The 12,164-nt window shown below is 35.4% G+C and overlaps 1 protein-coding gene across 1 annotated transcript; it reads right to left on the minus strand.

Annotated features, from left to right (window-relative positions):
- Window positions 1-3,292: 3,292 nt before the first annotated feature.
- Window positions 3,293-5,556, minus strand: LOC7464809 (aspartyl protease family protein 2). The gene has a single exon (XM_002307523.4). The coding sequence runs from the start codon at window positions 5,217-5,219 to the stop codon at window positions 3,519-3,521; it is 1,701 nt and encodes a 566-aa protein (XP_002307559.4). The 5' UTR covers window positions 5,220-5,556; the 3' UTR covers window positions 3,293-3,518.
- Window positions 5,557-12,164: the final 6,608 nt, after the last annotated feature.

Here is a 12,164-nt window from a genome sequence, read left to right on the forward strand (position 1 = left end):
AAATCTTTGTTTTAATCTTATAAGGATTCAAAAGATTATTATAGGCCCAGCATTAGAACAAGCATAAAGAATGATGAGTTCAGATCAAATTTCATATCTGCGAATTCGTCAAAGATTAGGCTTCATTTGCAGCTTCCACTGTTAATGGCTAAGGGTGAGTTTCGCACCTTATTTCTTTAAATTTTTTTAAAAAAAAAATTTTAATTTTTTTTTTATGTTTTCGGATCGTTTTGATGTGCTAATATTAAAAATAATTTTTAAAAAATAAAAAAATTATTTTAATATATTTTTAAATAAAAAATATTTTAAACTGTCATCGCTACTATAATCCTAAATACACTCTAAATAATAGTGAGATTTCATTTTCGCTTGTAAGCCATTTGAACGTTGTTGAAATTATGGTCATCGTTATAATCAACCATGATAAAAAAAAAAAAAAAATGTTTGTCAAACTTTCCTAGTCATGCTTAGTGAATGAAACCATATAGTTTCTTTTTTCTTCTGGTTCTTTATGTTCCTTATTTTTATGGATTTGGTGGGTTTGCTAGGGTAGTTTTGGGTTAGTTGGTTTGGTGAGCTGGATTGGGGCTGTTTTTGGTAAGTGGCAGACTGGCAGTCATGAGTGTTGGATTTTTGTGATGTTTTTATATGGAGTAGATCTGGTTTGGTTGGCTGAGTTCTTGACATGGGAGGCGTGTTTATAATAACCCTGGTGATAATGTGACTGTCTATAAGAAAGCATTCTCTTGTAAACTGGCTACACACACGCACACACACACCTTATGTAGTTTTGATGCCGTTAGAAAGAAGTAATACATACGAGATCGGTTTAACTTTACCAGAATCATCAATTTCTTCCATCTCGAAGCACTGGTTACATTTGTAAAGGCATTTGTGCACATCATTACCATCAAGATTAGAGAAATCTCGTTTAGGTTTATGTACCTTGTGATCATGGTACCCTCCCTCCCTTCTAAAGTCCAGCATGTCTTTGCAGTATACTCTCCCCCATGATTAACCTGCTGATTACTTGCATTACTGGTTTTTCACATAGATAGTTATAGTTTCTGCAGGATAGAACTTTGTTGATAAGCTAGCTAACCCACTGATAAGATCTTTCATCTCTCCAAACTTAGCTTCGTGATTGGATGTTGTATTTTCTAGTTTTTGGCCATACCCTTTTAACATCTTCATCACTTGGTTTGTGGCTCTGATACCTCTTGATGAGAGTTCGAGTTCCAATCAACAAATTCTCGAGTAGAATGAGTAGGAGAAATATCAGTAATTGGACCGAAATCCTCAATAAATAAGGAGATAACAAAAATGGAGGGATAGAAATTATGTTAAAGAAGAGAACTGATTCACCCGAGTCTTCTGCTTCATTCATTCATTCATTATAATTTTTCTCGTACCTTCTGTGTCCATTCTATTACAAGATATAGCTGTAGTGACAGTAACATTCTTCCAACATTTAAGGAATTCTAAACACTAATATAACCACATGTGGCCATCTTCTAAAGTTCTACTGAAAGTAAATGAAACATAAATGAAAAACGATGTATAGCTAAGGATAAAACGCTGCGTATGACTGAAGATGAAACGTTGCGTATAGCCCTGCAAGAGCCACAGTGGCCAGCTCCTGCCCTGTCGATTCTTTACCTCCCTTCTTCATAATTCAAGTCTATTTCCCTCTTCTGGATTAACTCGGAAGTCGCAACGACAGCATAGTCAAGTGGCTCCGAGTCGCGTACGCGCTGGAAGAGCAATTTTAATTTCTCCCTCGCGTCTCTAAATTTAAAAGATTATTATTATAGGCCCAACATTAGAACGAACAAACAAAATGACGAGTGCAGATCAAATTTCAGATCTGCGAATTCTTCAATGATTAGGCTTCTTTTTCTTGCAAGATCATAATAATATTTACAAAAGGTGGGGCTACAGGCACAGGTTTGCGTTAACTAAGCCCCAAAAGTTCCAGATTAGGCTTGCATGGGCTAAGAGACGATTTGATTCCAAGAGCCCTATTTGCTCGTATGCTTTCCGATAAAGACTATGTAAAGCACACGAAGAGAAGAGATTGGTTAATGGGGCCTGAGTTGCAACTAGGAAGTAAAAGACGGTGGAAAATATAGAAAACAAATAGCCACCACCCCCTAAAGATTGACTCTTTCTTTCTTGGTATACAGTCGTTTGCGCACCTAACCCTAACAGTTGACCCCCTCTCCATTACAGCGACAGGAAAAAGCTAGGAAAGCAACCAAGATATGCCATTCTACTCTACGTCAAAATAATGCCACATCTGATGCGCATTATTATTTATATCAGTGATGAACCACGTTGCAAAACAAGCAATGAAGGCTAGAATATAAGAAACCTTGGTATCTTGCCGAAGAATGATGCAAGAACCAGCGCCTTTCACAAGGGCAAAGCTCCTGCATTTAAGCTTTTTTTTAGCAGTTATTTTTTAATAATCAATTATAAATTATTCTTTTTGTTGAAGTTCATGTTCATGTCATTAAAAAGGATAATCAGTTTTCAAACAAGATGTTCAAGTCAAAAGAGACAGCAAGCTTGAACATAGTTTTGTCAGCAAATTATTTTCTTCTTTATGAGGAGAATACACACTGGCTTCAATTGTAAGATTAGAATTCTTTTGGTTTACTTTTAGACGAATGTTGTTCACTCTCTCGTGGGGGGAGAGGTCTTGGGTTTGAACCTGGACTTCGGTGAGCCAAGGAAACATGTTCGAGGAAAAACTGAAAAGCAATGAATTTTTAAACGCGAGGTTAAACCTAAAGTTTGCACCTAAAAGCACGGTTATTTCGTTCCAGGAACCTGTTTATTCAACAAAAGCTACCGTCAAGCATTTGGAGACAGGATTAGTGCGCCATTATGAAATAAGGAGACACAGCAAAACATTGACCCTTTCCTCGCATATAGTGTTCACTGTTCAAATGACATGCCTAAAAAGGTTGGCAACTTTCTGTTCTTCTTTTATGGCAGAACAACAGGATTAGGAAACAGCCATTGTACCATTCTTCCTTATTTTAATAACATATCTTATACTGGGTTTGGCGGGGAAGAGGGCATTAGTCTTTGAGCAACCAGTGAATAATGAAGTACCAACACAGAATGCCTGATTACAGGGGCAGGATTGCAGGACCGGTGGACATCAAGGCCTCGTTTGAACAAGAATGAGCCACTGATGGTCTTCAGGTGTAAATCACACAAGTCATTTGTCAAGGAAACTTTCTCAGTTAAGTTATACAACTAGGCAAAAAGAAACACTAAATTAACTTCTAAAAGAGATTCGTTAAATTGCAATAATACATTTTTGTAAGGCAGCTTGAGGTCGTGTTCATGATCATAGCGAGTATAATTATCTGAAACTCAAAAGAAAGAAAGAAAAAATGAATCTATACTCTACTTTTAAAGGAAATAAAACAACAAAAAAAATCTCCCTCCCGAGCACCATGTGTACAGTTTGTTTCCTACCATTAGGAGATTCTATTAGGATGTCATACATCTGCACAGTTCATTGGTGCATACCCCAGCCTAGACTTCTTGGTGTCATACAAAACGTGGAAATTTTGCTGCTGATAGTTGCCAATTATTGAAAGAGCGGATCGAGGAGTCCCCAAAATTGCCAGGCAAACAACTTCCTCTGGATCAAGCCGGATGAAGTAGTTCTCGACGGGGAAATTCCAGACTGCGCCATCAGCAAACAGAATGCCGAAATCGGGCAAGTCTATTTTCTCAACACCAGAGACATTGTAGCAAGGATCCAAAATTGGAAAATCTTGTACAATTGGATAGCCCTTCACCTTCTTAGCAAATGCATCCTTTATAATCTGATAGGCTGGTTCTGTGAAATAACTAAGTGTGGTGCCGGAATCCACAATTGTACCCCCAACACCATCCGAGGTCATATTCCAAGTGCTCTCTGGGATGTTCAGCACTTCTCCTCCGACCATGATCGATTTTATTTGAACGTAATAAAATGTGTCTACTGGATTTTCTTTGCCCCCAACCAATGTAGTAAAATTCAATTCTGGGTGATTCAAGAGGTCCTTATCCTCGCCAAAAATCAACTTGCTGCTAACATTAGTGTCACTATTTCTGTCAACCAGGCAATACGAAAACGAGTGACCATATAGAGACTGAAGCTGGGAGGAGAATGAAAGAGGCCCTCTCCCAAGTCCTAACAATCCTGAGGCCCCATGGAACAAGCCTCTATTCCAATGACCACAACCAAACATAACATTCTCCACTCTCTTAAATTCTGACTTCCCGGTAGGCGATGTGAGATTAACCGTGAATGTTTCAGTTGCAAAATCACCGGTTGTATTAGAGCTATCACCGTACCAATAGAAATAAGGGCATGTCTGATTTTCAGCCTTGCAAGGCAGAGGAGGATCAGGAGAAGAAACCAAATGACACCGAGGATCATGGCAACCTATATTCCTAAAGGAACTAGACTCCTTAGGATCGTAATAAGGTCCATTTTGCTCAAAACAATCATGACAAGGAACGCATTGAATCCAATTAAGGTCACTACCAGTATCAAGAATCAAAGAGTAGTGTTTAGGAGGGGTACCGATAAACACATCCATGAAATACTCTCCAGAGCCAAGGGTCACCCCTGACTCCAAAGTCGCCATGAGCTGCCCGGAAAGCCCAGTTCCGTAAGATTCAGGCGATGCTGCCGTTGCAACCACCGTCTTGATTTGCTTTTCCGGCCGCTCCTTATCTTTTTTTAGCCTGGAAATGTCATTTTGATTCTTCTTCTCAATGATCCTTGTGTGGAGAGTCTGAATTCTAGCCAAGTCCCGGTTTGTGGATTCCACGAAAGATTCTTTGCCCTCAGATTTTCTATCCTTTGACCTGTGCTTCAAGTGGAGTTTGACCGTCTGTTTAGCCTCCTTTTCCTCTTCCCCTCCTTCATCGTCGTCGTCATCATCTTCAAGAAGATCAAAATCTTCTTTTGAGACTATTGTCTGTGATTGTTTGACTTTCTTTGAAGTATCCAGGTTACAACCTGTGTTTGTTGTTGAAGAAGAAACTGCATTGAAGCTCATATGATCAGGCAATTCGATGCCGGCAAGAGTAGAGATGTTGGATTTAACATTCTTTCCATGGTCATGGATTCCGGCGATAGCTTCAAAAGCACCAGAGAAGAGTAAAAAAAGAAGAAGAACAATAAAAGACCTGGACAACATAGCAACAATCCCTTCTTGTTTGGTCCCAGAGGATATCCCACATCAATCAAACAAGAAGGCAAGAATGCCAAGAAAGCTCAAACAAGAAGAGATATATAGAGCAAAAATCAACTGAAAGCTTGAAAGGTCGTTGGCTTAGGGAAGTGAAGAAAAAAAAGATAAAACAAATAAATCTACGTCTGGTAATGAAAATGTTGATTAATGCAGTATTTATGATACAAAAGAAAGGAAAAGAAAAGGGCTAAGGATTAACGTTTGAGGAGAAGAGAAGTCTTGCTTTGTTTTGGTGGTCTTTGTGAGTTCTTTAGACCGAAAGATTTAGACTTTGAATATTACGCAGAGCCTCTGCCTACACGCGGTTTGAACAAGGAAAATTAAAAAGGAAAAGAGAAGGATAGTATGAAATTAATATTAATATTAATATTAATATTATTATTATTATTATCATTATTATTATTAATTTACCTGGTCTTCTTTTTCTTGTCGGGTTTTTTCCTCTCTGCTTCTTCTTTCATTTCCCTTTCACTATACTTGTAGATTTGTAGTGGTCTTATAACATTAGTCCATTACAGTTGCGCAAGCCGGCAGAGACACTGGTAATATTTTTTTGTTTTTAAAATGTTTTTTAAAAAATATAATTTTTTTATATATTTTCAAATACTTTTAATAAGATAATATTAAAAATAAATTTCTAAAAATCAAAAAAATATTACTTTAATATGTTAATACCTTAAAAAACAACTACCATTTTAATCCTCTTCCTCTGGCGGTGAGTTTTGACTTTTTGAAAGTGAAACCTACAAGTTTGACTGAAGGTGAAAGGAGACAGATGCAAAAAAATCTGTGTATTCACACATCTTCGTTGTACCAAAGAAAAGGTGAAAAACAGCTTCCATGGGACAAACCATAAAAAGAGAAAAGCATCCTTTTCTTTTATTCCTCCTATTCTTTATATTTTAATATATTTAATTAACCGACCACAGTATGACATTTATTGTTCAAAAATAATTTTAAATCCAAGCTATTTATTTATTTATTTTATATATATGTTGTTGCTAGAAAATTCAGAAATTTGCAACGAAAAAAACCGAGCAGATTGTGTATAAAAATTGTTAACAAAGACAGGCACATAAAAAATAAAATAAAAAAAAGAAAGTAGTTGAAGTTATTAAACGCTAACAACTCAGAAAAGGAGTGGTCAGTTCTCAGTTAACACGCAGAGAGAGAGAGAGAGAGTTTGCCAAAATCTAACTTGTCTTTTGACAGGACGGATGACTCCGTCACCGCGTGTAATCGACACTGCGCGTGCGAATACACGTGCCTCAGAAATAAAATAAAAAAATAAAAAAATAGTGCTATCAGAGGATACCGTCATTTGTCTTGAACTCCGTAGTAAAAGGAGTTCTAACAACGTTAGTAATCTGGCACTTGAACCCAGAGTCAAGCTGGAGTTTGTTCAAAATAATTTTCTGATACATAAATCTATTTGCTGGCCTACGATTATTTATATGTCCAAATTCATTAAACTAGTAAGGATTAATGTTGTCTGTTTTTTTTTTTAACAATTTCAAATTTGAATTTTGACACTGAAAATTAAGATAGGGACAACTTTGTTTTTCAAATTCTATGTTTATTTTTAAACTAGAAATTAAGATAGAGACAACTTTGTTTTTCAAATTCTATGTTTATTTTTAAACTAGAAATTAATCCAAGAATTAATGTCAGGAATTAATTATGACTAATTCAAATTAATTCTAACATTTGTTTTTATCCCTAATCTCCTAGGGGGGGGTGGGAGGATTCAGTTTTATATGGAGGAAAACATTATCTCTCTTCCTTATTCTTTTGCTCTCTAGTTTTATATTTATAAATGGTTGGTTGCGCATGATATTATATCTATTTAGAAAAAAAAAAAAAGTTAAGGCTCTTCAAATATTTAAGGATTATAAAAATAAAGTTTAAAACCAATTCGATAAAAAAAAAGCAACAAAAAGCAATAGAGTTGAAAAATATGAGGTATATCTTAATGAATTTTATTTTTAAAGTGATAGCATCCATTAGATTAGTGATTCTTATCCATATAAGTAAAATGATATTGTTGAATGTAAAACCAAACTCTAAAAAACAATGAGTCGTTAATAAGTTTGGAAGCCTTCTATAACTCACGAGGGGAAAAAAAATTTTGCTGTTAATTATATACTTCACGAATTACCCCATAAAAAACTAAAAAAGACATCATATGAGTTGCAAAACGTGTCATAATCCATTTTTAACCCCTAATTTTCTCATATATTTTTAAAAATATAATTTCCTTTTCAAAATATGTCTCAATGAAGTTCAACCAATTTTCATAATTTTTTGTATTTTGTTTCATTTTATTTTGTATGATAAAATAGATAAATAAAAATAAAAAATATTAAAATAAAATTTTAGGGAGTGAAATGAGAAGAGAGAAAGAAAAAGGGACCAATATGGCTAAGGACTAAAATATAATGGAATATCATGCAAATAAGAAAAAAGAAGAAGAAGAAACAAACAAAATTACAAAATTATAGGAAGAGATCCTACACAATTAAGAAAATAAACTTTTAATTAATTTGGACCACGAGATTAATTTTCCGCTAAAAACATAAATTGTGTAGCCAAAGAAAATAAACCAAGGCTATACTTGGATCCCAAATCACTGTCTTACTGTCTTAGGTCCTATAAACCTTTTACCCCTATAAAATCTCTAAAAGATATTGATATTGTAAGCATTAATAGTTATCACTAGATCCCTAACTTGCTCTACGCCGCTAAAAACACAACATTAAGTTAAGACAAAAATATTTGTAAGCATAACCATCTAGATGGAGATTCAGGGTAAGAGCTTGGGATCAAGAGGTTTGCTCCCTCTGTGATCTCAGGTTCGAGCCATGTGGTTGCTTATATGATGGCCACTGGAGGCTTACATGGTCGTTAACTTCAGGGCCCGTGGGATTAGTCGAGGTGCGCGCAAGCTGACCCGGACACCCACGTTAAACTCTATATATATATATATATATATATATATATATATATATATATATATATATATATATATTTGTAAGCACGCACAATAGATATTTTTTTCATTAAGTTAAGACAAAAATATTTGTAAGCCTTGATTGAAAATCCATTCTTTCATGATGTTGTTATTGAAATCTTGAAAGAGTACTTGCATCAACATGGTTTGTATCAATTAACATACAATGTTCGTAGTCTTAAGGATAAAAGATATGATCCTTGAAAGTAATTCTTTTTTTTCTTGTTTTAATTAATCCAAAATTACGCAAATAAGTATTGTATATACATTGCTCTATATTTTATACTTATTTCTTATCTAATATATTTGTATGTTACTCTCTTCTATACATGTTTATAATTCTTCAGAAATAATCGGCTATACTAAACAATTCTAATAATGGAAAATTAGGTGCTAAGTATATACATTTGGTATGACGTTTTCTTTTGAAGAATCTAAAGCAAGATTTCATCCTCGATTTCAACATAAGCTTAAGAAGACAAATTAAGGACTGCATCAGAGATAATCTTATTAAGCGTGCTGGAATTTGGATTAACTGGTCGTTTCAAAAACATGACTTAATTAGGTCCATGCAATGAATTCTGTCCGAATTTTTTTCCCGAAACACAGAAACACAAGTGGCAGAATGCTAGTACATGGCGTGCTGCATACGAGGGGGGGCATCTCTTTGTAATGGTTGCGTCGATGAGAGGACAACACGGACCGAGCTCAATTGATTCTTAGCAAGACTTTGAAGAAGAAGAGGATCCTAAAAGATAAAAATATGTCGAATTACACTGGTCTATTCTCTTGAACTGATGTTCCGAGGAAACCAAGAGGAAATAGAATTATTCAAAGGAGATAAAAGTGACTGTTTATTCGTTATAAATCGGTCAGTCACTTCACGATTTGACACGGTTCATTTTCTATTTGAGGAAAGTAGACTAAAGGACTTGCCTCCCTCAGCCCCCAACTGAAGGTTAGAATTTTTCCTGGCCAAATACACGACTTGCATCGCCACACGGCACCCAACAAGATTACGGCTCACTTGTGTGAATGCCTGGGCGATAATTGGCCTCCAAATGCGGGAATTGAAACCTGTGACCTCGAACCTTCAAACACTGTGTCGTGGAACCTGTGCTTGGGTTGTACGAGCTTATAATTTACCTAAAATAATCATTACAAAGCATGAGGAGTTCGGACTTCCATTTGTGTGTGCTGGAATAGATGTAGATTTAGTTGGAACGCCGTTGCAACCATATTTCAAAAATTTGATTTGAGCTGCTGTTGTCTAGAATTATTTTAAAAAAATAAAAAAAAATTACTTATCATATTGTCAAAAACACTGCGGTGGAGAAATAATTACAAGAGCAATGCGAGAGGGGAAAAAAGATTGGAGAAGAAGCAACAATAATGATGTGGTAGGTTTATGACTTATCAGGTAAATTCAATGAAAATACAAAACAAATGCTGAAATGCCAATGCATCAGGCATGACGATATCGAAGTGGAAGTAATTTTCTTATTTGCCGTCCATTGCAAGCTCGTGAAAGGAACCTTTGGTGCTGCCCTGCTCTTCCCTGATATAGCTAGGCATTGGTGAATACGGATGGACTTACTTTTCTTCTTTATTTGACTCCATTTGTTTTTATTATTTTATTTTATAAAAATATATCATATAAGTTCTTATTTTATTTGAAGAATTTCTTAAACGATTTTTCTTATTTTAAGTTGAATTATTCATGGTTATAAATGAAATAATATTTGATTGTCGAGATTTATTGCAGGAATAAGCCCGCGAAAAACACGATCAACCCATATAAGTTCTTGATGTTAAAACAGTATTTACGGAACTCATTTGTTGTCTATATTGGTATATATTTACGATGCTTGAGTGGTGATATACATATATATATATATATATATATATATATATATATATATATATGATTTTTCCTCCTTGGGGATTATATTTATTTCTCGATTGTTTCTAATTAATTTCTTAATTTATCTCTCTTATTAAATAGAAAATAATCTAAAATAAAGGGAATGTTCGCATTAATTTTTCTTTGGAATGTCCAGAGACTCGAAGGCCAATGGCATTGAAATACGGATTTAGAGGAAGAAAAGGACTCCAAGGGAGGTTGGGAGGGAGAGTAGTCTGCGGCAAACATAAATGCCGTAGCAGCCATGAAATTTAGTTTATGCGTATAAAATAATTATCTGGGTGTGAATTTTCAACTATCAAATCTGGTTGCTTAGACCAATGAATTTGCATAATTGTGGACTCCGAAGAATAATAACCACATGGTGTGTGTGCATCGAAAGGGGAAATAGATGGCACCGAAGTACCCATAGGTCGTGTGGCAGTGGTACATAGGTTTTGTCTCCTTCACCCCTTGTTTTTCATGACTGCTCTTCTTCTTTTTTCATTCTTATATTAAAAAAAGAAGGAATTATTTGATATCATATTAGTTTTATGCTGGGAAATTCTACGACGCACAAGAAATAATCTAGAAATGAAAATTGCAAATGATATTGAGCGTCCCGGATCTTATCTCTACATGTAAACAGTGTAGTAGTTGAGCAAAAATCCTGATTTTTTTAGTATATATATTATATAATATCGATACATGACTCCTGAAATATACACGTCTTATTCTGTTTGTTCTGCCGTTAGTATGGAATATTATTTAAGAATTTGAAGATTAAGTTATTTGATTCTAATACACCGTGATGGACTTTATATTTCAACATGAGCTGGAAACCCACTTGCGTTGATAATGAATGTAGACTAGACTGCTAGCTGGGTGTGTAACTTGTTCTTGTTCCCTTCCAAGAGTAAACATCAGGGGAGTCTATGAATTGTCAAAGTGAAATAAATACGCACGCTAATGACCATTGTTTTCATGAGTCGTGAAGTTTGCTGTGAAAATCTTAAATCAATTTCTTGGGATTTTAGTCAGGATCAGGACTCCCTGCTACTAGTTGCGTAGATAAGTGCAAGGCTACAGTTTATTCCTGGCTTGTGATCAAGAAAAAGATCTCGGATTCTCACCGCCGGGTGAGAAAGTGGACGAAAAAAGAAAAGAACTTCGGCATGCCATTCCGAAGGAGTGGAAGTTTTTGCAGGGTTGTTCTTCCATTGTATACGTGGAATTAGTTTTTTTACGGAATCCCTTGGTTATTCCTGACACAACACGAAGAAAACCTACGGTCTATCCAGTAAATAATCATTTAATAATTCAAGGGGGCTGCGATTTTAGAATATGGCCATCATTACAGAGAAAGGGTGTTTAAAATTAATAGAACTAACGACTGATTTTAACCTGAAGTTGATCCACGACCCAGTCATGCAATTGAAAATACAATGTATATACCATATTGTATTCCATGAATGATACTGATGCCTTACGAACGACTGGCAAGCAAGAAAAGGACGGAAAGGGTTGTGGACTTCTGGATTCACACACAAAAGTTGGTGGTGTTGTGGGATTCCCAACACGCAATCACGTTTAAGTTTGGCTCAAAGACCCATCAGAAAATTAAGTAATAAAATATTATTCAATCCATGCAAGTAAAGATCGAGGAAGTGCTTGTTTCGAGGCGGAAGCAAAAGATTTTGAAAATTGGAAAATCTGGTGTGGAATTCAATCACACACAGAGACTTGATGCCTTGTCTGGAAAGATTAAACTCTAATATTTGATTTCAAATCTCCTCGTCTTTCCATCCCATCAACATTTCTACTGGTTCGTCGGTTTATCCTCAATACGTTTCGGCCGGAAGTGATAGTCAAACAAAAAAAACTGCTCCAAAGTCGTAGCCCTTGAAAGAGAGATGTTCTCTGGGGTCTGCTCTATGTTCTTAGCGTTTTTACCAGAAATTATACGAAAAATAAAAAA

This window comes from Populus trichocarpa, chromosome 5, assembly GCF_000002775.5.
Source record: "Populus trichocarpa isolate Nisqually-1 chromosome 5, P.trichocarpa_v4.1, whole genome shotgun sequence".
Classification (NCBI taxonomy): domain Eukaryota; kingdom Viridiplantae; phylum Streptophyta; class Magnoliopsida; order Malpighiales; family Salicaceae; genus Populus; species Populus trichocarpa.

What these genes read in the sequence shown, in the direction of transcription:
- LOC7464809 (XM_002307523.4), bottom strand. Translation starts at nt 5,219, where the DNA reads ATGTTGTCCAGGTCTTTTATTGTTCTTCTTCTTTTTTTACTCTTCTCT.